Source organism: Barbus barbus (genome assembly GCF_936440315.1).
Source record: "Barbus barbus genome assembly, chromosome: 40".
Lineage (NCBI taxonomy): Eukaryota > Metazoa > Chordata > Actinopteri > Cypriniformes > Cyprinidae > Barbus > Barbus barbus.
This window is the reverse complement of record NC_136718.1, coordinates 25,068,242-25,082,184: the sequence shown is the minus strand read 5'-3', so window position 1 is coordinate 25,082,184 and position 13,943 is coordinate 25,068,242. Positions and strand designations below refer to the sequence as shown.

General features: G+C 34.6%; 1 protein-coding gene across 1 annotated transcript in view; it reads right to left on the bottom strand.

The window, feature by feature from the left end:
* LOC306859205 (cyclin-dependent kinase-like 5) overlaps window positions 1-13,202 on the bottom strand; it is a 50,234-nt gene extending 37,032 nt beyond the window's left edge. Inside the window, exons 1-2 of the mRNA XM_079400113.1 lie at window positions 13,064-13,202; window positions 2,603-2,637 (exon numbers count right to left, since the gene is read on the bottom strand). Of these exons, the coding sequence (XP_079256239.1) occupies window positions 2,603-2,637; window positions 13,064-13,127 (99 nt within the window). The 5' untranslated portion in view covers window positions 13,128-13,202. The remainder of the gene's footprint in view (window positions 1-2,602; window positions 2,638-13,063) is intronic.
* Between the last annotated feature and the right edge of the window lie 741 nt (window positions 13,203-13,943).

Here is a 13,943-nt window from a genome sequence, read left to right as displayed (position 1 = left end):
TAATTCACACTGACTGTGATCTACTGCCAACACAGCCGCACCCGATAAATCAACCACACACTCTCTCTCTCACACACACACACACACACACACACGTTTGTTTTTGTAAAAAATGGGGACATCCTATAGGCGTAATGGTCTTTATACTGTACAAACTGTACATGCTATTGCCCTACACCTAAACTTAGCCCTCACAGGAGACTGTGCATTTCAACTTTCCCAAAAAAACCTCACTCTGTATGATTTATAAGCGTTTTGAAAAGTGGGGGCATGGGTTAATGTCCTGAAAAGTCACCTTCACCTTGTAATACCTGTGTCATACCTGTGTCATTATACAAATCTATGTCCTCATTTGTCACAAAAACACGCGTGCGCACACAGACACACACACACTCACAAACACATACACACACACACTCTCATAGACACACAGACACACACACACACACTCACTCACTCACAAACATACATTCACACACTCACAGACACACAAACACACTCACAATCACACACGTTTGTTTTTGTGAATTGTGGCATAATGGTTTTTATACTGTACAAACTGTATTTTCTAATCACTCTACCCTTTACAGGAAACTACAGGCATTTTTACTTTCTCAAAAAAACTCACTCTGTATGATACAGAGGCATCATGCCCATTCAAAGTGCCCCTTCAGATTTTTGAGCCAAGTGGATTTAGAATGCAGCTTCCAAAAGACAAAGCATAGCCGAATAATATTTTCTATATTTGATAGAAATATAGAATAAATATAGAAATATAGAATAATATACTATATTTCATATAATGCGCATGTAAAGAAATACGCGAGTCAGTTTGCAGTGTTTAGGGTTTATATAAACAGAGCATTGAGAATCAGACATCAGTCTGGATTCATTTGACTGATGAAAATGAGTGCATGTAAACATTTCTACAGTCAGTCAATCACTCAAATCTCTGCACACTACATCACCACGCTGAAATGTGAGTGAAGAGCGTGAGACCAGCGAGTGTACATGACGGCACGCGGCTGTCTGACAGGGAAAGACAGCAGGTGAGAGCAGCAGATGGCATGACCGGCGTGTTTGGGTCAGAGAGAGAGACTGAGAGCCGTGAACACAGAGACCATCTGTCTGATGGCCGCGGGGGGCTACGACCAGCACCGCTCATGACCGGAGGAGATATTAATAGATAAACTCACCATATGTCACATCACCACACTTTCTGTCAGCGCTGAACACAAACCTGTTACTATTCTTACCACTTTAACACACCAGACTGCACAGTTCTACAGCACAGAAGAAAAAAATATGAGTCTCTTCTGCTCACCAAGGCTGCATTTATTTGATCAAAAATACAGCAAAATTGTGAAATATTTTTAGAATTTAAAATAGCTGTTTTCTATGTGATTATCTGTTAAACTGTAATTGATTCCTGTGATCAAAGCTGTATTTTCAGCATCATTACTCCAGTCTTCAGTGTCACATGATCCTTCAGAAATCATTCTAATATACTGATTTGCTGCTCAAGAAACATTTCTGATTATTATCAATGCTGAACAGTTGTGCTGCCCAATATTAAACTGTGATGCATTTGATTTTCCAGAACTCACAGATGAATAGAAAGTTCAAAAGAACAGCATTTATTTGAAATAGAAATCTTTTGTTCCATTTTAAATGCATTTACTGTCACTTTTTTAATATCCGTGCTGTCTATGCAGGGTCAGAGAGCTCTCAGACTACATCAAAAATACCTTAATTTATGTTTTGAAGATGAACGAAGATCTTACATGTTTGGAACGACATGAGGGTAATTAATGAATTCTCCTTTTTGGGTGAACTAAGCCTTTAATGTGTCCTTGATGAATAAAAGTATTCATTATTCAATATATCTTATTGTGTGTGTGTATGTATGTATGTGTGTGTGTGTGTGTGTGTGTATATATGCGCATATATACAGTACATACACACGCTCTACCGTGCGCACGTATGTGGGGGTTTATTAGATTAATGATTAATTAATTCAAGATATATTGTCTGAAAATCTATTTTGTGAATGCAAGAAATGCAATTTTGCATTAGTTGCTTTTAAATTCAATGCTTGTGTGTGTGTTTTAAGGACTTTTTTAGATATTTTCACTGCAAATCAACAAACAAGAATACATAAAACACCTTTTTTTCAAAAACAATGTGAAACAACACACTTTGGAGAAATGCTAAACATTTCAAACATTAAAATGCAACATTATGAGTCACATAAGCTCTCTATGTTTTTTAATAAGCTCTCTATGTTATGAGTGCATGATTGGGATACACTATTATTGCACATTTCTGCACATATGCACATTTTGACAAGGCACATTTCCATGCAGACAGAAAATCATTGCACAGCGTTTTGTGTTATACTATACGTGTACAATTTGCTAAGCATGCATACTGCATGCTACTTTCTTTCAAAATTAATAATTAGTATGGACTTACATGCTTTCCAAGCCACAATTTTTATGAAAACCCACACTTTTTAAGCCAAATAGGCTGCAAATGAGTTGAATTGTGTGTTGTGTGCTTAAAAACGACACGATCTGAACTCGTGTTTCTGAAATCTTACCTTGTGTCTGCACTTCAGGACGACCCCATACGCTCCTGCCAGAGAAACAGAGAGAAACAAACAGGTTTTACTCAGTTGCACCTGTCTTTACCTCGTCTTTGTGAGTGTGATTCTCAGCAGATGCCAAAGTCTCTGAGAGTTTTGTGTGTGATGAATGAAACGATTGAAGGGAGGAGGCACTGGTTTACCTGCCATCCCCTCAGAGGACAGACGTGACAGAGAAATGTTCAGGGAACTGTAAGAACCTCCTGTTTTCTCTTAAGACCTGAGACCCGATCGCTGCCAGAGCATTTGTTTAATCAGCCCAATTCATTAGGAATCTCATATAAGCCCAGACAATCTGCAGACTGGAGCTCAGGTGTCTGTGAATGCAGTGTTTTTGACAGATGAGTCTGTGCAGTTTTGGCACATATCTGTGGCACAAAACAAGTGTCCCGCAGGAGACGCAGAGCTGAGCTCATCCCAAGATCCCAGCCAACAGATCCGGGCCTGCATCCGAGAAGAGTCACGTTTAGCACAACCTGTTCAATGTGAGAGATACAGAGAGACTTACAGTGTGCATTAGGCCTGCTTGATGATGGAACGTCATAATTATGATTATTTTGGTTAATGTCGAGGTCATGATTATTAATCATTGACTCATTGATGTATCATGCATTTACTGAACTTCTTGAGAGTTCTTTCCTTAAAAAAAATGATTAAACTAAAAACAATGAACTAAAGTGTGTGTGTGTGTGTGTGTGTAATGCATACAGCTATATATATATACACACACACACACACACACACACACGTATACCAGCTAAGAAGATGAGAGTTGAGGCAAGATTCTCAAGTGCTCTCATCTTGAGAGAAGATGAGGGCACTTTTAGAGTTTCATCCCTCTATCTGATGTGAGCATAAGTATTGGGACAGTTGCCTCTCAGGTCTTTCTAAGTGATCAGCTGTGTCCTGTTGCATTAATTCTTCAGATATTAAAAGCAGGGAATGTGTCGTATCAGTTATATCCATTACTTCTGCATTCTGAATCTTGCATTCGATGATGACACACACAAACCAGGATGAAGATGAGGGAGCTGACTTTGAGAGAAAAGCAAGCAATTTGGATGCTAAAAGAAAAGAGGAAGTCAGTTAGAGCTCTAGCAAAAATAAAGGGCATGGAGAAATCAAGAGTTTGGAAACCACCAGTGACACCAGCAACCAACAACGACCTGATCGGCTGAGAAAACAACAGTAGCTGATGACAGACAAATCATAAAAGCTGTGAAAAAGAACCCTAAAAGACGTGTCTTGGGTGATGCTCTGACAATCTACTGTCCTCAGGAGACTTTGACACAGAATTACAGATGCTACACAGCAAGATGCAAACCTCTGACCAGCACCAAAAATAGAAAGACAAGATTAGAGTTTGCAAAAAAGCACAAAGAGTTTTGGAACTGTGTTTATGGACCGATGAGACAAAGATGAACCTTTATCTAAGTGATGAGAAAGCAAAAATGTTAAGAAAAAAGGGAACTGCAATGATCCCAAGCATACAGCCTCATCTGTAAAGCATGGTGGAGGTGGTGTCATGGCATGGGGATGCATGGCTGTCTCTGGAACAGGCCCTCTCAACTTTACTGATGACTTAATGTATGATGACAGTAGCAGAATGAATTTGGAAGGGTACAAAACCATCTTGCCTACCAATATTCAAGAAAATGCCACCAGATTCATTGGGAAGTGCTTCATATTGCATCAGGACAATGACCCAAAACACCCTGCCAGTTCAGTCAAGGAATTTATAAGAGCAAAGAAATGGAAAGTCTTAGATTGCCCATTTTGGTAAAACATGTATGTGTTGAAACGGCTAATAATAAAATGTGACATTCTGTAGTTTTGTCTCATATTCATCTTTTAATCATATTTGTAAATGTCTTGACTCCACAGCCAACAGAGCAATTTTGTCTTTGCTGTTCAAATACTTTTGGAGGGCACATATACACATACACATATATATACATACATATATATATGCAGTGCCTTGCGAATGTATTCTTGCCCCTTCATTTTTTTTCACATTTTTTCAGTTTAATAAAAGACCTAGATACACCATCATTGCATCGTTGTTGTGTTTAGGCAGACGCAGAGCATCGTGACACACGTTTACATTAATCTACAGTCCGCCTCCAGCAGCACGGGGGTGTTGGGATGTTCGAAAACAGAATACGGTCGCTCAGCCTTTTCAAACTTCTTTTTGCCCGCAAACAAAGAGCGAAAACAAACATCGTGTGAAGTATATCGGGGCCTTGACCAAAGCCCTTCTCCATCAATTGCTCAGTTTGGCCAGGAGGCCAGCTCTAAGAAGAACCCTGGTTGTTTCAAACTACTTCCATTAAGGGTTACAGAGACTACATGCTTCTGTGACCCTTCAGTGAAGCAGAATTTTTTTCTGAACTCTTCCCCAGACCTGTGGCTCGATGCAAACCTGTATCTGAGCACTACATACTGTTCTTTTGACCCCAGGGCTTGGTTTTTGCTCTGATATGCATTATCAGCTGTTAGACCTTTTATTAAGACGTGTGCCTTTCCAAATCATACCCATTCAATTGAATTTGCCACAGGTTACCTTCACTCAAAGTCTAGTAACACCTACAAGCAATATGAATGCTCCTGAGCTAAACTTCAACTGTCCCAGATAAGGGTATGAGTACTTATGCAATGGACTCATTTAAGTTTTTTTATTTTTAATAAATCTGCAAAGATGTCAAAAACCTTTTTTTTTTTTTTTACCATTATAGTGTATGGAGTGTAGACTGATATACATAAGGCAGCAACATAATACTTTCGCAAGGCACTGTATACTAAATAAAAATTACAAACTATTACAAATCCTTTTCGTTAAATAAATCTGACATAAAATAAATATAAAAATAAATATTGTATTAAAAAGTAAACAAAAATGTGAAATGTTGCCTTGACAACTAACTGAAATAAAACAGGTTTGATAATTTGAAGCACTACAATGATTAAAACTGAAACAAAAAATAAATTAAAGCTAAATAGACATTTAAAACTATAAAAATAAAAAATAAAAACTAAATTACTAAAACAAATTAATTAAAAATGTAAATATGAAAACAGCTAATAAATATTAATAAACACTATACTAATATAAAGAATACTAAAATAACTCTGGATGACACTGGGGTTTTATTATTCGAAAAATTTAAGAACAAAGAGTCAGAAAGAAGGTAATAGAGATAAACTGGCAAACAATCATGAAAGTCTGAAATAAACATGCAAACAGATTCACATTTAACATGGACAGATTCTTCCAAACAGCTGCTGGACAGCAGACAGATTTCAAAGCAGCACAGAAGAACAGTTTGATTGAGAAGATAAATCTGGACTAACTGAAAAACTCAAAGGTGTAGCTTGATTTTAAACCCCCCCCCAAAAACGATGATTTATATGATTAATGATGATGGACTCACTGATTCATATTCTGAGATAATAAGACTTTAAGATTTGATCACTTCTCTGTCATGAATAATGAAGAGAGAAAGACGTTTAAGATGGATCAGGATGATTTACTCCAGCCTCTGCTGCAGGAGACCATGAGAGAGAGAAATCAGACATATTTACTCCAGCCTCTGCTGCAGGAGACCATGAGAGAGAGAAATCAGACATTAAATCACTTTGTTTCACAGACAAGACTTAAGCCTAGTCCTAGACTAAAATGTAAGTCTGAGCTGATTAATCTTTAATATCTCAATTAGACAACGACATTAAATAGAGAGAGCTATGGAGATTTCTGAAATATCCTGTTATTATGGTTAACTACAAATAAAACCACAAAAATTTAAATCATTTTCGTTATCTGAAACACAGCTGAAATGCTAAAAATTTTAATGTTATCTTGACAACTAACTTAAATAAGTTTAAGCTAAAGAACTAAAAGTACTAACTGGAAATTTAATAAAATTTTTGTCAATCTATTCATGTTGACATATGATATAATTTGTACATCAACATGGTAAAACAAATAAATGACAAAAGCAAAATAATAAAAAAAAAACTAATATTTTAACAAAAAAAATGAAATTATACTAAATTGAAAGCTAATTCAAAATCTGAATAAAACTTAACTGAATATACCATAAATAATACTAAAACTGCTTCTCACTGCTTATCAGTAACCCCAGTAATATCATGTTATTTTACTATTATATATATAGATTTTAAGATAAAATTAATTTTAATGTTAATTATTATTATAGCTTTATATTAATGAACAAAAAAAAATTTTAAATAGGCTCTTCAGATATAAAAATCAGATCTCAGGATGATTTGATAGTTAATTCTACTGTATACGACTATTTTTATTTCTCCTAACCAAACAAAGCTGATAATTAACCAAAATATAACTGAGCTAGAAAAGAGCAATACACTGTTCCTCTGGGATCATGTGAAGCGTTTGTTTTTCTGAGTCACATTATTTATCCTCCACTTCACAATGCGGTGAGATCAGCTGCACTACTGCAAAAGGAGAGGAACCAAAATAACACACACACACACACACACACACACACATACACACACACACACACACACGAGTGTCCTGCGGCGACGAGGCCTGCGTGATGCACATGATCACCAGCATCTCCTGAACTCAATGTGTGATAAAGATGTGATGCTGGTAAACTACGCTGAAACCCCACCCACTCCTCTGCCACAGCCAATCAGGAGAGCCACACGCACCTCGACCAATCCGCTGAGGAGAAACGGCGCATCCTGCGAGCGAGTGACAAGGCAGTGAATCTCCAGACTCATGTGAAACAGACTAATCTTCAAGACGTATCTAGCTTAACCTGCTTTTTCCAGAGCCAGAATAGGAGAAAAAAAGAAGAAAAACGAGGCCATTGAAGTGGAACTATGTGACCTGTTTTTACAGGCGCAACAGTCACAGAGACTTTCCATCAGCGTTTGTTTTAGATTTTTCCTGAATAGGGAGAACATTCAACGAGGACTCAATGTGACGATCTTAAATTACGCACAATCTCTCTCTTTTTTTGGACCGGTTTTACTGATAGGATCACAGCTAGGCCAAAAACATCTTCCTGTGATGTTCATGCAAGTTTGGAGGTCATAATTATGATCATATTCTGGACAATTAAATGGAATAAAATGGGCAATTTCATATTTGTTTCTCTATTTTTAGCTTATTGATGAAAACAGGATGCTTTTAGGACTAATACAACAAAATGAAGAGCGATAATGCTGTAATGTCTATATTTTCAATATCATGCTGCTGCACAGAATGATGGGAACTGTAGTTTGCCTTCATAAACTGTTAAATGAGCAGTATTTTCTGATAAGTTTTACCACTATTCATCAACATTATGCAAAATGTGCTGAAAGTGCATTCAAATTAGTGCAAATACTTGATAAGTTCATCTAAAAATGTCTATCAAACTTGTACGAGTACTTCTGTGAAACACTAAAGCAGACATTTTAAAGAATGTATTGTGTTTTTTTGTGTGTTGTCATACAGTGAAAGTGAAATGTTGTAGTTCAAAATATATTCTTTTGTTTAACAGAAACTGTTGTTTTCATTAACTAAAACAAATTAAAACATGCATATAAATTAAAAACATTTGTTATATTAAAATTAAGCTGAAATTAAAGTAAAATATACATTTTGGATGAAAAAACTTAAACTAAATAGACAAAATCAGAAACGTTGCTTTGACAGCTAACTGAAATAAATTTAAAACTAAAGATATAAAACTAACTAAAATAAAAAAAACTATAGAAATTTTTTTTAAACAAAAACTAATGCAAAATTACAAATGCACAATTAGAAAGAATTGTGATTAAATTTTTAAAGAAAACTCAAAATATAAAAATAAAAGCCAATTCAAAATATTAATACTTTTATAGTATATAAATAATTCTAAAATAACAATGCACAGAAGAAATAAAGTCATACAGATTTGGTAACTAGGTTTATTATAATTAAATACATTACATTAAATACATTAAAAGCATTTTCATTACTTAAAAATAATATAAAATAACTTACTTAAATAAAACATAAAAAGCTTACAATTATTTCAGCTAGTTGTCAAGGCAACATTTCTTTTTCATTAATTTTAAGTACTAAAATAACTAAAAATTAAACTAAAAACTACAAAGACATTTAAAACAGACAAAAAAAGCAAGAAAAACACAACAAAATTACAAAATTTTAACTAATATTACATTGAAAAGAAAGAAAATAAAACAAAATGTAATTCAAATATAAAAAAAAATATTTAAAAAAAATTTACGAAAACTATAATAGTATATCAAATTAAACTAAAATAATACTGTTTGGAACATGAGGGTGCAAATGGGAATAAATAATGACAGAATGATTATTTTTGGGTGAACCAACCCTTTAAAAAGGACAAACAAAAAATCGACTGGGCAGCAGATGTGTAGAAGTTTGTGAATGACAGGCATTTCAGTTCCATTTGGGCCTGATTATAATCGAAACCAATTAACTTCCACCACGCTCCTCTGAAAACCCAGACTTTCCCTCTAAGGACATCGCCATTCATGTGCGCTCATCTCATAAACACCACCATTTGAAGATCACCTGAAGGCAGAAATATATGGGCAAGTCTCAACCAAATCAATTGGCTTTCAATTAGCATTGAGCGGCGAGAGGATAAACAAAGACGTCAGGATGGGAACGGAGGAATATGAGAGAGAAGAGAACAGCTGAGAGGAGATTAAACTACTGATGGCCAACAGAGAGAAACCCATCCACTGACAGCTGAACACACAGCACGTCACACACACACTCTCACACACACACACACACACTCATCTGAGAGCATCAGTTAATACACTACCATTGTTTATACATTATTATGTGTTAATCTGGATTATATTATACAATGATCTTTATAATTATAATTTCTCTCCTGGGCTACTTTCCGTCTGAAACGGATTAGTTGGAGTCACAGACCAACAAGAATCCCCTACTAATGACCATTATTAACCAAAGACAACAATACCTTATGGGTGAATCTCATTAAAAAATGTATGAAAAAAAAATAGAAATTATATTTCAGACACCCCAGGCGAATAAGGTTAAAAATTTAACTATTTGATATCAACATATTCCCCAGAATTGATTGATTACATTAAGAATTGCAAACATTTTTTGTATTATAGGTTTTCTGAAAATTAAATGCACTAATTTGCATACATTTCCAGAAAATAAATCTGAACACTGGATAAGGCCAGGTTCAAAATGTTTGTTTAATTTTGTTGACATATTTGAGACAAAGATTTTTACTGAAGGGATTTTGGATTTCTCTTTTTATCACTCCATAAATCAGAATATACTGTCAACAGCCAGAGAAAAAATATTTTCATCATGTTGTTATGAATGAAATGTTATATAAATTAGTGTGAATGATATATGAACAAACCCCACAGTAAAAACCTTCAGAATATAGAGAGGAATAAAACTGCTAAATTTGGTATTTGTAAGTGCTGCTGAAGTGGAGAAAAAACTCGGTAAATATATGTACTGTAATTGAAATCTGCAGAAGCAAATACATTAAGTGCAATTTTAAAAAAAAACACTTAATTGTATTTTGGATGTTTTCTTTCCACTAGTCTGAAAGAAGATTCTGTTTCCACTAAAATGCCAATGAAATTAGGAGAAAGCAAATAAAAGTAAATGATAATATAGAAAAAATGATCACGTTGTTATGAATAAAATGTTATTTAAATTAGTGTGAATGATATATGAACAAACCCCTCAGTACAAACCTTCAGCATACAGATAGGAATAAAACTGCTACGTTTGTAAGTGGAGAAGAAAACTTTTAAAGATATGTATTGTAATTGAAATCTACAGATGCAAATAGATAAAGTGCGATGAAATAAACGTGTATCTTTGGAATGAGCCCAAATAGCACAAAATCTTAAAAGTAACCAGTGCATGTTTTTGCTTATTTTATGATGACTGATTGTCATAAATTATATCATTATTTTCAAAATCGCATTATTGCAATGCATCAAATATCTATAAGAAAAGATCGATTTCTACAAATATTCCCATTATTATGAGCTAATAAATCAGCACCATAAAAAATTAGCAAAATGTTGTTTAAGGCAGATTTTCAGAAACCCACATTTCAGGACAAATAAACTTCCAAAAGTATTGAATATCAACTACCCACTTACAATTTTACTTTACAGTTTATTTAATTTAATCAATATATCAATAGTTTTGCATTACAGTAAATAAAATTGATAGAGGCAGGGGTAGGGTTCGTTTTTGCATTCAACTGTACTGCATTTCCATTGTTTTTCAATGTAAATACACGCTAGATGGATATCTTTGAATGCTGAATCACATCTTTTGCAGTATCTTGCGCATGACATGTTTTAAAAAGCATGTTAAAAGATGGTAAACTTTACAAAAACTTGTCTCTAGACCTTGTCGCTTTTTATTAAACTGCCCCATGTTTTCAATTTAAAATTCAAAAATACCAAATATTTTTCAAATTGCCCTGCTGCTCACATCTCTCAATATATTTATTGATGGTTTCACAAAATGCAAATTACACATAAAAAAGCATAATTTTATGTTTTAATTAATTTATATGTATATATATGTATGTATATATGTATTTCAAAAAAACTAAAAATAAATAAAGAGAGGTTAGAAGCTAACTAATTTTCATTAACATATCATAACACACCTGACATTATAGTGTAATATGAACAACATAATTTTTGCAAAAGCAGAATGCTTCCTGTGTGAATGGCCTTTTAATGTGCATCGCTGTCATGAAAAACTGTCACAGAGCAAGAAAACGTTGCAAATTGATTTCATTTTCTATAAGCAAAATGTCATTTCAGATTTTGGGGTTCAATATGACTGCAGCTTTACAGTTTCATGATATTCACACTTAAGACTCATTGTGAGAAAGCACACATCTTACCCAACGATCACACCACCAGCCCTCCTCAACGCACACACACACACGCTGCGGTTTTAATGGGGCATCAGAGTGTGAGAGATAGATGGAAGAGTAAAAATAACCTGATCCCCCGAGACTTTTACCACACCCTCATACAAAATGTACAGAGAGAGAGAGAGAGAAGCTGCAGGTCGGCTTCACACACCTCAACACATGTCCCTACGATACATAGAATCGCCAGAAGATCCAGCACATTCATAAGTCATGCACAAGATCTTTAAAAATGCAACGTTCATGTTAAATATAAAGACCTTGACTGAATATTGCAGAATAGAGAAAGAAATACACTACCGGTCAAAAGTTTGGGGTCAGTAAGTTTTGTTGTTGTTGTTTGGATTCTTATGATCACCAAAGCTGCATTTATTTGATTAAAATGAACAAAGCTGAATTTTCAGCATTATTTCTCCAGTCTTCAGTGTTAATATGCTGATTTGCTGCTCAAGAAATTATCATCAATGTTGAAAACAGATGTGAGGCTGAATATTTTTGTGGAAACTAATCCATTTAATTTTTTCAGGATTCATAGATGAATAGGAAGTTCAAGAGAACAGCATTTATTTGAATCAGAAATCTTTTGTAAGATAATAAATGTCACTTTTGATCAATTTAATCTATCCTTGCTGAAAACAAAGCAATAAAAATCTTACTGACACCAAACTTCTGACCAGTACAATATATTAGTACAATTAAAAAAAACCTAATTAAATGTATGAAAGGAGTCATTCAAGTGCTTTTCGGTAAGAACGACTCACTGAGGTACGTAATGTAAAATAAATATCGACAAGCAGAACTGTATATTCCTCTCTGTACACAAATTTCCACTTAAAAACACACTGACAATGCTGTGCAATTTTGCGTTTTTTTCCATGCCAGGATATTAAGTGAAATATAGTCACTGCGCATTTTGTCAGCATAAAATTATGACCCAAATCAGGCTCCTGAGACTGTGATCAGACGATACTGACTCACAGATTCAGAGAAAATAAGTGTGAATCAGTTCAAAATTCAATCTTCAGTGCTCTATTTCAGACAAACCTCCCATAAAGACAGCATTATAAACAAAACAGTCATGTGTTAATGCATTTGCAATGTCTGACATCAAAAATGAGGCAAAAAATTAATTGTTTTTGCAGCTTAGTCTCAATAAAAGTGTTTTTTTGCCCTGAGTTCTGAAGGTTACAGCAAGTTCTCACAATACATCAAACTTTTATTAACAAAGATCAAGGAAAATTCTATTTTTCATTATGTGATCCCATTAAGTGCTTCAAGAAACAAGGCCATAAAAAGCATTTGTGACAAATGATGGAGAAATAGCAGGACAAAACAGGGCACTTAGTGCATGAAGTGTCCCTTTATCCTGTATTTTCCACATGGTTTCTTTATTTTAGCCTAGTTTTTCAGTTTGGTGTGGTCTGCCGGGACTCACCTTCCCCCACAATCCCAAGAACCTCAAACCTGTGCATCACATCACTGGAGGCCGGGTTCCTCATCCAGTCAAACGGCCGCCAGGCGACGGAGGGGCTCACGGGGGCGAGTGGTCGTCATGGTTACGGGCTGGCATAGGGCGGCCTGGTGAGGAATCATTGGAAGGAGCGGATCACCGAGAGTCTTTGAGCATGATGATGTCCGTCACACACACCTGCACCTAAGGAAACACACCAGTCACATGATACAGATGTTTACATACCAGGGCGTTGCTATGCAGTTGCTAAGGGATTCTGAGTGGTTTCTAGTGCATCACTATGTGGTTGCTAGAACACCAAATATCTGCCAATGCAATAAATAAATAAATATACATGCATGTATGTATATTATATGTATATATTTATACATTCCCCCAAATATTAAAATATCTGCCAAAATCAATTAGAAAGTAATTAAATAAAGTAAAAAATATATTGCTGGAAATATCACATTTTTGACAATACCTATTAAATAAATACATCAATAAAATATTACCGAAAAATATACATGAAATATACAATATATGACAAATAAATAAATAATGAAAATTTTAAATATCTGACAATGCAAACAAATAAATATAAAATCTAGAAATGTCAAATACATGCCAATAATGATAAGTAAATCAATCAATCAATCTGCCAATACCAAGTAAAATAAATTAATTAATTAGCCAGTGAAATATTCAATACCTGTCAATATCAATAAATACGTATTCCCCAACATATCAAATATTTGTCAATACAAATAAACAAACAAAACTGGAAATACCAAATATTTTATATAATTTGACCAGATGAAGAGAAGAGAAGAGAAGAGAAGAGAAGAGAAGAGAAGAGAAG